This window comes from Calidris pugnax, unplaced genomic scaffold, assembly GCF_001431845.1.
Source record: "Calidris pugnax isolate Ruff unplaced genomic scaffold, ASM143184v1 scaffold18, whole genome shotgun sequence".
NCBI classification, from domain to species: domain Eukaryota; kingdom Metazoa; phylum Chordata; class Aves; order Charadriiformes; family Scolopacidae; genus Calidris; species Calidris pugnax.
This window is the reverse complement of record NW_015090812.1, coordinates 17,722,291-17,735,947: the sequence shown is the minus strand read 5'-3', so window position 1 is coordinate 17,735,947 and position 13,657 is coordinate 17,722,291. Positions and strand designations below refer to the sequence as shown.

Below are 13,657 nucleotides of genomic sequence, written 5' to 3'. Positions count from 1 at the left end.
TCAGGCAAGAGAATTACCACCAAGAAGTCTGTTAAGACCTACTCTTCCGGAACTATATTATTTCCCTCCATCAAAATAATAGCATTTAACAATGTAGAACTATTGTACTGAATGCTGTAAAACCAGTGCTACAATCAACAACAAAAGGGTCATTGCTTTCATAGTTTGGGTGAAAGCAGGGTCTCTTTTTGAAAGCCTGAACCATGCTGCCTTGCTCTTTCTGAATCCCAAACTTATGCCTTAAACTGCTTGTACATTTTCCTTATGTGTCTACTTGAACAGAGGAAACAAAACAACACACAAACTGTTGTCAGTATGCCTGTTTTCTTTCATCCACAGAGGTAGCCAGTGGAATTGTAACTGAATTAAGTGAGAGTTTGAAGTAGACATGAAGCAAGACCAAATGCAAACTGCCTTGCTTAAAGCAATAAGCTGTAATACTTAGTCATTTCCTGCTATACAAACACCAGCAGTTCCCACCTCCTATTTCTAAGGAATATAGTTATAAAAGTACCTTTAATTCCTCTGAATCCAATCTTCATAGCTGCAGGAAAGAGTCTGCACAGTACTGGGCTGCTTTGCAGGGCAGACAATGAAATACCAGAAGTGGCTTGGACAAGCATCAATACCTGAACTACCACTAGTTGTGTGTTCACGTGAGCTGTGCCTACATCCAGCCCCACCACCTGCTTCCAGCTGGCTTTATAGGTGCCTGACTACAATATCCTGCAGTGAGAAACGAGCACTAAACAGCATCAGCTTCTCTAGGACTGCTTTATCCCTCTAACTCAGGTGAGGACTCCTGCCACCCAGGAGGGGCTGACTGACAATTGCTAGTGGAATGCATATAAGGTTGGGAGGGCCTGTGTTGCACCTGAAAACTATAAAGCTATGCTTTGTGTACAGAGTTTTAATTAAAAGGCATACATTCAGAAGTCTTCTGTAAAAAAATATTATCACAGTTCTAATTTCTGGACTATGGGCAGTACAGTGTTGCTTAAATGAAACACTAAAACAGGTTCATTGGGATTTTTTAGTACCTTCTTTAATTGCAATGAGCAGAATCACAGAATTGTTGAGATTGGAAGGGACCTCTGGAGGTCATCTAGGGATTGGCTGAAAATGAGGTAGAAATTTCCCTCCCTTTCTTCCACCAGAGAGTTTCTGGGTCAAGGGCCAAAAACATGCAGTGCCATTATCAAATACAAACAAGAAAAAAACCCAGTGTGTAGTAAGAACATATTTTTAACTTGCAAGCGGTTAAAGAGCTATTGCTTATTTAGCGTGATTTTCAGTTCCCACAGCATCCACAGGCCGGGCACTGGAAGTACCCAAGTGTACAGCTTTAAGTAATGAGAGGCACTGAGTTACAGCCAGTAGATGACCAGTTTCACCTGCCAAGCAGAAAGTAATTAATCTATTTCTTTCCCCTTTTCATCATCTATCTTATATTCCTCAACTGGTAAAAGTGGCTCATATTAAATTAGGCAAAAGTTAATTAAATGAAAAACAAAAAGCAAGTATTTCTTAGCATTCCCTGGCAGATAACTAGTCTCCTTTCAACACCTGGAGATCAGATACAGTATTTAGATAAAACAGATTTGTCATTCAGGCTGTGAATGAGCTTTTTTTGTCTGTCACTTCCAAGCTGTGACTAATCAAAGGCTTATCAATCAATTCATTATGGCAGCTTATGAGTCACTTACCTGCACTAATGTCTCACTTCCTATACTGATTCATACTTTACTGAAGTCCTTGGTTGGAGTCATCTTCCCTCCTCAAACAAAAAGTTAAAGGAATTTTTCAACAAAGAATAAAACTATGTTCCACTGAGTAAAATCTAAAACTACCCCACAGTAGCCCACAAAAGCGTATTATGGTCAGAGTCCAGGTACAACGTTTAAACAAACCTCAGAGTTGCTCACAGAAAATGCTGACAGACTGGTACCAAGTTTTTTTTTAAAGTGTCTACACTTACTATGTCACTTTTCCAACTAGAGCCTGAACAGTCTCTTCTCTACATCCCTCCATGATAGTTTATAATTCTCATCCACATTTCAGCTAACATTTCTATAAAGTAGTATTATAACATCCTTTTATCTCATTTCTGTCCAGCCACTGTTCACCTGCTACTTGCTCAAGCTTTAAATCTAGATACAATTTTTTCTGCTTCCCTTGTCTTTGGTTGCAAAGGGAAGCTAGTTTCTTTTTATTTACGAAAAAAGGACTACACCTCATCTGCCCTTTGGAGAGGATCCAACGGATAGTTTATGATACTAGCTTGTGAAAACCATTCCCAAAAGAGTATAATTAAAAGAAACACACCTACCTCATCACCGTTAATTATCTTGCCTACAGAGAATTTCTATCAATGGTAGTTTCCTTCAACGAGCTCAGCACAATTCCTTAATTGGGTGCACTGGCTGTTCAGATATACAGAATAACTCAGGAAGCAGTTATCTCAGAATGCCTCCTCTACAAATGTTTCTATGTCCAGAGATGACTGGCCCAGTGTTCCCAGAGAAGCATGAATCCCTCCCCCCCCATATTAGTTGACACACCACAAAACTAAAACAGGCAGCTTGATGACCTTGTCAACTTAGTATTTTTAGTCTGACAACATAGAAATTTACAAGGAGTGTGTTTATTAACAACTTTTCAGACCATTGTAACAAGTATATTAATAAAAATCAGATGTGCTGACACAGAAAATACATTATTCATACAAACAGATTGTGTCATTTTACCAGTGCAGAAGGTACAGCAGAGATTTTGAGAATTAATACTTTGTCCTGGGGTATTGGCAACCTTTTTTTTCTATGACTGGTTTTGCTATTGCTAGTCTGCCTTCATACTTCCTGGTGCACTTCAAGTCTACAAAAGAGAGGAAAAAAAGGAGTCAAGTAATGCGTAGCACTAGTCCTGTTACTGCATTTAATGTCGTAAGGGTAAACTGGGAAAATAATTAAGGTTCTTTTGTGTCTCAAATCCACAATCACAGGGAATAACCCCCCCTACGCACCCCCAGTATCTGTGCTCGGCAAAACATTACTGAAGAATGCAGTAGCAGATCCAAACAATGAAAAAACTCAAGTACAATTGTCCCTTGCTGTGGCACTAAGCTGAAGCAGTGCTCTGTCACCCAGCTGCCTACAGCAGAACGCCCACAGGGTTGTGTGAGAATTCACTGGAATCTGGTACCTCTTGAGAGCAGATCAAGAAAAATCACCAACATCTGTTACACTCCTGTAAGTAGCTTGGAGGACACAAAGACACTAGTAGTTGTGTCCAGCAGGAGTAGGTGCCAGAGTAGCTGTTGCTGCAGAATCTTTCTCCAGCAGCCCTGGCTTGTCTCCCCTTATGCTGGGGGGAAATCAGACCAGATTTTGAACTTGCTGGGGCACTTCACAGGTTGGGCAATTTGCAATATTTTTTCAGAAGTCAGTTTGTGGGTGTTTACTCTCAGGATTTTCCCAAGCCTGGGTGTGGGGTAACACTCCCTTTTGGCACCTCAGCTTTTTTACCCCAGCATAAAACTGAGTAAATAAATACATACACTGACAGAAAAGAAAAAAAAAAAAAAAGAAAAAGAAAAAGGGTGGGGGTGGAGAGGCCTCTAAGCTCTGATCTTACAGCTCTGAACTTCAGCAGTTTCAGTGTGAAATCAAGCAGCCTACCACTCTTCTGACTTTGCTACAGCAGACAAATACAAACAGAAAAAAAAAAAAAAAAAAAAAAAAAAGAAAAAGAAAAAGGGTGGGGGTGGAGAGGCCTCTAAGCTCTGATCTTACAGCTCTGAACTTCAGCAGTTTCAGTGTGAAATCAAGCAGCCTACCACTCTTCTGACTTTGCTACAGCAGACATGTGAAGGCCTATTCACAGGATTTATGCCCCACGCCCTTGCCATTGTCCAGTCTTTCTCCTCCTGGGCACACTGGGGAATGGGAAGAAGGATGAGAGCAAGTATTTGATCTGAGAAAAGTATTTGATCCATGCATTTTGCTCCAACAGAGGGTTTCCTGAGGAGGGAAACCAACAGAAGGAAAACCAGGATACTGGGTACAGCATGTTGGTTGCTGTAAGATGTCAGGACATACATGAGAGTCTACATCCATTCTTGGGATATAAAGGCAAACACAGTAACTGGCAGATAAATAAACATCCCTAACTCCTGTCTCACCATAGGTTGGAGCTCTGTCCCATCTTCATTGTCCTGGAAAGGTCTCGTGCTTCTGTGCTTTTGCCCTCCTGTTAACTTGTTACTCTGACTCACAAATGTCTGCAAGCAAAAACCAGAGTGAGATCATTTGGGAATGCAAACCATTATGTAAATAGAAATACCTGGTAAAATTAATTAATTAACCCAGGGCTGGCTCCTAGCTGGATGACACTGAGTGATACCGGGAGGCAGTAAGGGTGATGAATGCCACTTGAGAAGGAAGAATCAAGAGTTACATCTCCTACTACAGGAATGAGGACTGTCTGTCTGAAATCCCTCCCCCGGCTCTCCGCGCACTGCCACATATTGTCCTGAGGGCCACAGAGCCCCGCTTCCACCCCCAGATGTTTGTAACCTGACTGTAACACAGACGTCCCAAGTCAAATACCTTCATTTGTTGGTGAACTCCAGAGTTCTTTGTTACGTGAGTAAACTTACTCTTGATTATGCAACGAGGAGGAGTTTGGATGCGTGGCCCTCAGTTTTTCCATACAAGGTTATACAGCCTGCCCTCCTTGGAAGACTCCTTACCCCCATGGGAAGTCCCCTCTTCACCCAAAGCCCTAAGGCATGGCTAATTATAAGGAATTAAGCCCAGAGTTAAAGAGAAACGATGACAAAGTTTGGAAGTGGAGAAAGGAAAGCCTCTGTTTGTTTCATGACAGAGAATTGGCTTAAGAGGTACGTTAGCATTTGGCAAAGCAGAGGGAGAAGAACAGAGGTCAAGGCTTCAGAGTTTTCCATTCAGTAACATATTCCTATTCGGCACATGTGTTTAAGTACTGTTCTGAATAAAGGCCAAAGAATATCCATCTGCTTTCTTCTGTATAAAGGGTTAAAGCTTATCCTTAGGCTGCCTTTTTGTTGTTTTTTGTTTTCAACAAAATTCTATGGAGATTACAGGAAATCTAACAGCAGCATTAAAAAAAAACAAAACAGTTCTTCTCATACTGTCCTCAAGAAATCCATCCAGAAGATTTGTATTATATGAGCTATTCTGGCTGCTGAGTTTGTTTTTCATGAATTACTATGATTTTCTTTGTCATGTGGTTTATGAAGGAAAAGACGAAACTGGCAAAAAAAGCATGAAAGGAAAAAAACATCTGCATCTTCAAATATTCTCTTAATATGAAAGGGATGGCATATATACATTCAAATGCTTCAGATACAGCTATTAACTAAAGCTCTCCATCACTATTAGCTACATAATGATTCTCCATGGAAATGCTTGTAATACAATACAGTAATTATGAGGGTCAAGACACAGAACAGTCAGTCCAGAAGCAGAAGCATTTAATCAAGGGACAGAAGACAGTATTTTGGCATAAGAATCTGTACAGGTATGAACCTTTGTTTCCATGAAGTTTGTTCAGAACTACATCATCCATAGGATGTGGATGGATACCTGACCTGCTGCTGGCAACAAGAAGCTCCTTGTTGTTTACTTTTGTTCATCACTGTACAGTAAGTCACAACAAATATAAACATTTAATCTTAGAGCACCCCATGGATGAGTCTCTGCAGCTAGCTCGTCTACTTATGTATATTTTTTAATTACCAATAATATGTTGAACATATCTACTAAGGCCTAAAAAGTCAGCCATTTGTTACAGGCCATGGTCTAAAAGGCGGCAGCAGATAGCTAGGAGGAGGCTAGCATGCAGGAGCCAGAGGGACCCATTCAGTTTATAAATTCACATATGATTTGTACCCCTGAGCCTACCCTGTTCTAAGGTGTTGGAAAGGAAATAGTATGGGGTGTGGGTTCAAATTACTAGGTCATGGGGAAAGAAGAAGCCCCCAAAAGCTTAGAATGGCTCAAGTATTTTTGCTGTTATCACTGAGGTTTACCAACAGTTCCTGATCCACGAAGTATGGCTTCTCTTCAGATCCATCATTTGTTTCCATATCAATAGCAAAGCAAAGGAACATGGCATCTGCTGTCACTTCAAACACAGACAAAAAGCAGTGGGACATCACGTAGGCAAAAAATGCAACCAGCAGAAGAGGAACTACCCAAGCTTGCAACTCTCGATGGTAGTTAAATGCCATCAATCCTCCAAAAACAGTAAAACATACAACAAATACCTATAAAGGGTAGTGAGATGGAAATGCAGCCTCATTAATCATGTAGAAATGTTTCATAAAAAAACCACACACCCCCCCAAACCCTAAGGCCAACATTACAGCCAATATTTTAACAGCACATCTCATCTGGGAGATACTATGCAGTTTATGGCATCACATAGTTGTCACACTTCGTGTTCAATTCAGCGTATAAATTCTGTAGGGCAGAGGGAATCTTTTACTATGTGTTTACCAAAAACTGTAAGAGTGGCGCCTGCACACCACTGCAATACAACTAAATAACTCTATGACACTATGAAAAGAATTAAATTTCTCAAACATTATCTTCTCTCCCAAACTCACTTAACAACACTGAGTTTAACAAAGATAAACCTTATTTACTTCAGGTATAAGAAAAAGGAATCAAACCCCGATTTTTCACTTCATTCTTACAGAACAGTACTTTTTTTACTCTTACCTTTCCTAGAAATAGGATAAAATCTCCGCAACAGCTAATGGATGCAAGTTTAGCAGAATTCTTTGCCAAAATAAAGACAGCATCCTTTGCTGATGTACAAAAATTTGTCCCATTTATGGCTGTAGTTGTGTATGCATGCTGAAATGGGAGAAGATAATAATGCAGTGAGAGAGGAAAGACTCTTATAATCAAGATTTTACTTCAGCAAAATGCAAACCCTTAAACTCTATTTGGAAATACTGACTTTATGGATATAAAGAGTTATTTTGCATAGTATGGCTATTTTATTTTAAGTGACTATAATAACTGTGCTTCTAACTTCAAATAGTTTTTCTACATAATTTCCACCATTAGGAAATGCTAGAATAGTGATTAAATAAATTTCTGAACCCACTTTTATCCAATTTATTTTAAAATAAGTTCTCTACCCTAATTGTTAAGTGGAACAATCGAATTGTGTAGTTATCAAGTAATTTAAAAGTTGATGATTAAAAAGCTTTTAAACAAGGCCCTTTCAAACTATTTATATGCTACTGAAATTTAAGTTTATGACTATGGCCATAAAATAAACCTTTTCATGACAGATGAAACCAACTGTGAAAATGACTGGAAAAGAAAAGCTAAAGGATCTTGGACTAGATCAGTGTTATGTCACAAAAAAAATCCAGAATTTCAACAGACAGTAGGGGCACTCACAGTTTTTTGAGCCATTGAGAATTTTGCAAGATTTCTGTTTGTGGCAGCTTGCCGAAACATGTGGGGAGGACAGCATATTTACCTTCATGGACTGGATTTTTTTAGCACTTGCTGTAGATAAATTGACATATATGTCCCATCTATGGAACTCCTCAACAAGGTTTTGAAACTGTGTCCAAAATATCAGCTAAGAAAAACAGCACTCAAGATACCTGAAATGTATGCTGAACTTTACCAGCAAGTCTTATGAGTAGTAAGATTATATTGAAGTAGACTATAATAATACAACATATATTGTATATAATAATATTACATATAATATTATTATACATACATATAATATATATTATATTAAGAGTATACAGTATTAGAAGGTGGATTATGCCACAAAACATTAGTTACATCTGGTACAATTAGTAAAAACCACAGTGCGCAAGGGATTACTGTTCTGAAGGAATTTATACACCCCAACATGTATTTGGTGCTTAGATTACTTTCTTCTTCACCTGGAAGTGAAAAAAGTCCAACAAACCTTGTTTGCTGAATTATACTGGCCTAACGCAAAACACTTTCTGTTCAAAAATCTGTTTATTCTCACTTACAAATCAAAATATAAAATAGCTTCAGATATCTGAAGGCAGAGAAAATTTATTCCTGCAGAGTCCCATTTTACCCCATAGGAATTTCCGTAACATACCATAGTGCAGCACAGCTATATTAACGTTATCTTAAAATATTACAAAGAAAGAAAGAAATTAAATGCAAAGGTCCTACATCTTTTTATTGTGGATATTGTTTATTTTATATATGACAAAGGCTTTTTTTTTTCCTCAGATAGTAGGCAAAAAGAGTAGAAATAAACAGTGACATCCTGTAAATATTGTACTTACACAGTAGTAAATACATCCATAGATGGAAAAAGTATAAATAAAGACCATGGATTTATTGCCTACTCTAAGAGAAATCAAAGACTCCACTGAACTCCACAGCAACACGTAGAGGGTCTGCATAAAAATCTGTTTAAACAAGCAAGTTCGCTTCATTCCTAAATAGGAAAAAATGCTTTCTGTGCTAACTTTCATTTATTCTGACACTGTTCCTTTCCCCGGGGAGTGCTGGAACAGGACCGGCAGAGAGGTGGACCCTTTGGCTTGGTCAGGCATTGACTACAATACCTTTGCCGCCTTGGTTGCCTACACCCCAGAAAGAGAAGCATCCTTGTCCCACTTGCCTCCCTCATCCCCAGAGGTTTGAAGCCCAATGGCCGGCAAGCTTGCCCACCACTGCATCAGCCCAGAATGCAGCAGGAGGAGAGCTGGCAGTTCAGTGAGGCCAGTGCCAGCGTTCCCGGGCTACCATCTTCCTAAGACACGGGCGCAGGGTGGATGGCTTCGCTCTCTGTCTGCCATCTGTAGCTGCTGCTGCGTTTTTCAAACACGGATAGACCTATCTTTATAACATGCTGTGAGTTAAGTCTAATTGAGACACTAAGTGGAAAAGGGTTTTCTAAGTTTGTTTTTGTCCCTCAAGAAATAAATTCACAGAGCAGATCCCAATCTGGTGAGGTCAGTATAAATTTTGCCAATAAATTAAACAGAGATTCTGTATTCATTAAAAATAGCAAAAAATGTCCTATTTTAAAAATTAAAAAGAATGTTGAAAGTGCATGTGCACTTGTACAAACATTGCTTCAAAACTTAAAATAAATAACCATTTGTTTGCACTCCTGAATTAGCCACTCTGGTATCTGAGGAATGTGCAACGAAAAGAATTTCTGATATTTATTAACTAGAACAGTTATCTTGGAAAGACTGAAAATAACACTGAATAATACTGAATGCTACCTGCATACGGATTTGTCACGTTACAAACCAGTTGATAAAAAACGGCATTTAAAACAATTACAACTTCAACGAATCATGTAAGTACCAACTAGTCAAAACATCCAAGCAAGAAAGGCAGCCAACATTACAGAAGGAATGAGAGAGACACAGAAACGAACAAACTGCTGAAGGCTACAAAACTAATCATTGACATAGGTGAAGCAAGAATGTTAACTAGTACAAGCTGAAGACTTAGCCAAGTCATCTCTACCTTCCGGTAAAAATACATTTCTGAGAAAAAAGAATATTTGGAGGGTTTCTTGTTCAGCCTAGACTGTGGATCCATACAGTTTCTTCACAATTCCCCTGTCTCCCATACTGATCCTATAACCTGATCCCATCCAGCCACACAGAAATCTACACAGTCTCACTAACAAAATACATGTCTAACATTTAAGCAAATGTATGTTTCCACAAAACTCAGAGTTGCACAGAAAAGAGCTCAAATCATTTCTCATCCTTACCCACCACACCTAACACACGCAGGCTATGACCAATATTACAAATCATTTCAGACTTTGGACTAAGAAGCTTAGATATCCCATTAACTTTCTAGTTGCAGGGTACGTGCAACAACCCAGTCCCTTTCAAAGTAAAGCTAGCTGCAAAAGCGAAGATGGTTGACCAGGGTCTAGAGCCTGCTATTGTTTAGAAACAGGCTATTTAAATGTGCTTTTCTACAGAACGTATTCTCTTTTCCCATGCACAAAAGCTTTAGTGGACTTGAAAATGTTTGAGAGAAGGGCAGCAGGAATGATCCAAAAGGTATGGAATGTCTTCTGCTTGGGAACAATTTAGTGCATCAGGCTCTTTTGCCTGGAAAAGAGATGACTGAAGGAGGATGTACTAAGAGGGCTACAAAATGATGAGAAATGCGGAGAGGGTAGCTAGGGTTAGATGGCTGACTGTTTCTTCCACAAAAAAGACTAGGCAGGGGGAGGGCCACACAAAGTAGCAGGAGCCAAATTTGAAAACAGATGGTATTTCTTCTCACTGTAAGTCTGTAAACTGTGAACTGCTGAACAAAGGATGCTTTAGCTGCTAAAAGTTCACATGAGCTCAAGGGAGACTGGGACAGTTCAGGGAAAAGGAATCCACTGAGAGTTGTTAAACACACAGAAAATACACTCAGCTCAAGAAGTCCCGAGGCTGCAAACAGATTCAGAAACAGCACAGGGAACTATAGACTTGTTCTACCTTAGCATTCACTCACAGCCACTGGAGATGTGACACTGAGCTAGACAGAGACTCAGTCTGGCCCAGTGTAGCTATTAGGGTTTTTATCTTTGCTTAATGAATTGATGTTTTACAATGGTAGTCTCTGCTACGGCGACAAGCAAGTAATAATGGCATCGATAGTATAGCATTGATCAGAAAGCGTGGGAGATAGTGGGTCAGGAACAGCCTTTATCCTTGCACCAGCAAGTTGGTACCGTATCACCACCTTTGTGAAGAACACAAGCCTCCTCTGGCTTGGAGTCTGGGAACTAGACACTAGTTTCTCGGTGTCAGGGTGAATAAATAAGGAATGTGAATGTTTACATATTTCCAAATACCACAGTATGCAAAAAACACTATTTAAAGAATACATCTTTCTGTGCCTCACAACACAGAATGTCAAGGGTCTTGGAAAAATTGACCCGCTAGTTTCATGAGAAAGGCGCTGTGGCTCAGATCCAGGCCATAAGTTCCCCAATTGTTGAGAATAATTGCTACTTTGTGTAACAGCTGAATTCAGCCCTCCATTCTAGGACTCGCTTTAATAAAAATGAGCTTGGGGAAGAGAGGATTGCCATAGCAACAGAATCTTCTTAAAAAAGAAGCAGGAGACATGCTGGTCGCACATCCCACTTCAGCTTTTTCTGCTCTGCTGGTATTTTCAGCCTGACCTGGTCTGGTTGCTGCCGGCTCTGGTGGGGGCTGCCCTGGGCAGCTTCCCCCACTGCAAGGCCGCGCGGCTCGGCCTGGCTCTGCAAGCGTCTCTGCTCGCAAGCGTCACTGCTGCCGGTGGAATCCCCTCAGAAAACAAAATCCAGTGGTAGCAAGAGGCAATGACATTTCCGTGGCCGCCGTACAGCAGCGAGTGACCCGGTGAGAGAGCTGTTTCATCTCTCTCAGATAGCGGTGGGAAATGAGAGCAACGTGGGCCTGTGAGGCCCCGCTGAGGAGAGGAGGACGTGCAAGGCTGGAAGGGGCTTCCAGGCACTCCAGTCTCTGGCTATTTCAGATTAGCACATTACGCGATTTCTTCTCTTTAGTGGAAAGCTCCCTCTTCAAACTACTTAGGGCTTTTCCCTCTCCCAGTTCTTACATTTGGAGCTGTTCCAGACAGTTGTCCCTCTGGTCCTTAGGAACCTTCTTCCAACTTCCCGACAACGTTTACTCATGAACAGTTTATATCTACTCATTCTTCTGTTGATTTTGCCTTGGCTCACATCCCTCCCTGCTGTTTCTCTTCTTGATATACTCAAAGACGGCAAACGGGCTTGCTCTTCCCCTTCATTTGTTAAAGTAGACATACCAGGATATTCCCATCCCTGTGAGATAAGCCTGACCACCTAACCAGCAACTTGTACAATGGCATTTATCTCCTTCTTTCTGGTACAAGTATTTAATCTCACACCTTCCAGGACTGAACCTGCACTTTCTGCAGCCTTGTTAACTAAAGGTTTTTGTCCTCCGGTTGACAAACACATGGAGAATATTCTCCTCCACCACTTCCAACCAGTAAGCACACAGCTAATACAGACATAGTTATTTTTAATTCTTAGGCTAATTACCATCTGTAAGAGACCCTTCAGTAGCCTCCTGAATTTTCCCAAGCAGTCCAAGAAGCACAACATTTCTTTATTTCTGTTCCACCTTATATCTTCAGTCTGGACTTACTGTCCTTGCTTCCTACTCTGCGTGTCATCTACTCTCTCCATGGCTGTCATCTGGTGGATAGGACCAACACAACTTTCTCCTTGGAGGGTAGTTGGGTGTCCTTTTCTGCAGCATCATGCTGCTGCACCTGGGCCTCACTTCAATCACAGGACTGGACCACATTCTGGTTTAAGTCTCCATTGCATCGTGATTACATCATTACTGGAGTTGCTTACAGTGACTTCTGCAGTTAGGGCAACAATGTTCTCACTTGGGATTTCTGAAAGAAAACCAAACTAAACATTTCCAAAGAGTTGTTTGTAAATTGCTCTGCTTAAAAGCACGGAATTATTGGTCACTTTCTTCATTGCCTTTTATTTTCTCTCTCTTTTTTTTTTTTCCTTTTTACAGGGGATAAGTGAAAGAAGGAAGGTATAAAACCCAGAACTAATTGCTCTTATTCATCTCTATCCCCTACATGGTTCACCCTACAGCGCAAGTAAAGACCAAAGGAATTTTTTTTCCTGTTATCGCATATATAAAGTCTCTAGAAGTAAAACAAACATATTTAAAATACAATGCCACTGAAGGTTAACATTTTAGCCTACTGTTTTTTCAGATGATTGAAAATTTAGCTTAACATCTAGAAGAAATTTTGCCAGTAACATTAAAATGCAGTATTGTTTTTGGGAGGAAAAAGAAGTACTTGATGGGGTGAGGCACAATGTGTCTGGCAGTGCAGAGGAGAACTGTACTTACATTAGCATGCATAAATTTTGGTTTTATGTAGGTCGCTTCTCCACAAGGCATTTAATCACAACCCCCTGATAGGCTTCCATCCAAAGTTTAAGAGACAACTAACCGCCACAGACACACGACCATTAGACAGAGTTGCTTCTGGTTTTTCACACTAGACAGCTGCTGGGTTTCAGTGTCAGTGAAGGGTCTCAGTACCAGCAAGCACAGGCTAACACACTGACGACTTCAGTAACGGCCACCACAGGGCCCGGAAGGCTACGCTGCAAGTAACTGCGCTGATGAAAATAGAGAAACCACATACTGTTCAGCAACTGCTTCAAAAATCCATGTGCTGCACTTCGGAGCGGTTGCTTGCCAACTGGCTGTGGGTGAACCCAAAGCAGACAAGGAGAAGCAAAACTATCCTGAAATAGCTATATTGCTTTTTTTTTTTTTTAAAAAAAAAAAAAAAAAGTCACTGCAATAAGGCTGTAAAGGAAAAAAAAGCGAGTGCTTTGATGTATCAGAAGTTAAGACTGCCACTACAGTTTAAGAGAGCAGTAGACAAACAGACCTTGTAGCTCCCAAACCGCATTAAAATAACAGTATATTCTTTTTACGGAAGAGAAATTTCAATCTCCCAGATTTTACTTGAGATGATTGGGTATGTTTATCTGGAACATACTGAAACCATCAGAGCCAGAAGACGAA

General features: G+C 40.3%; 1 protein-coding gene across 1 annotated transcript in view; it reads right to left on the bottom strand.

Annotated features, from left to right (window-relative positions):
* Nucleotides 1-2,622: 2,622 nt before the first annotated feature.
* The window catches only part of SLC44A3 (solute carrier family 44 member 3), a 39,600-nt gene continuing 28,565 nt past the window's right edge, over nt 2,623-13,657 (bottom strand). Inside the window, exons 12-15 of the mRNA XM_014939515.1 lie at nt 6,765-6,902; nt 6,071-6,307; nt 4,181-4,279; nt 2,623-2,874 (exon numbers count right to left, since the gene is read on the bottom strand). Of these exons, the coding sequence (XP_014795001.1) occupies nt 2,869-2,874; nt 4,181-4,279; nt 6,071-6,307; nt 6,765-6,902 (480 nt within the window). The 3' untranslated portion in view covers nt 2,623-2,868. The remainder of the gene's footprint in view (nt 2,875-4,180; nt 4,280-6,070; nt 6,308-6,764; nt 6,903-13,657) is intronic.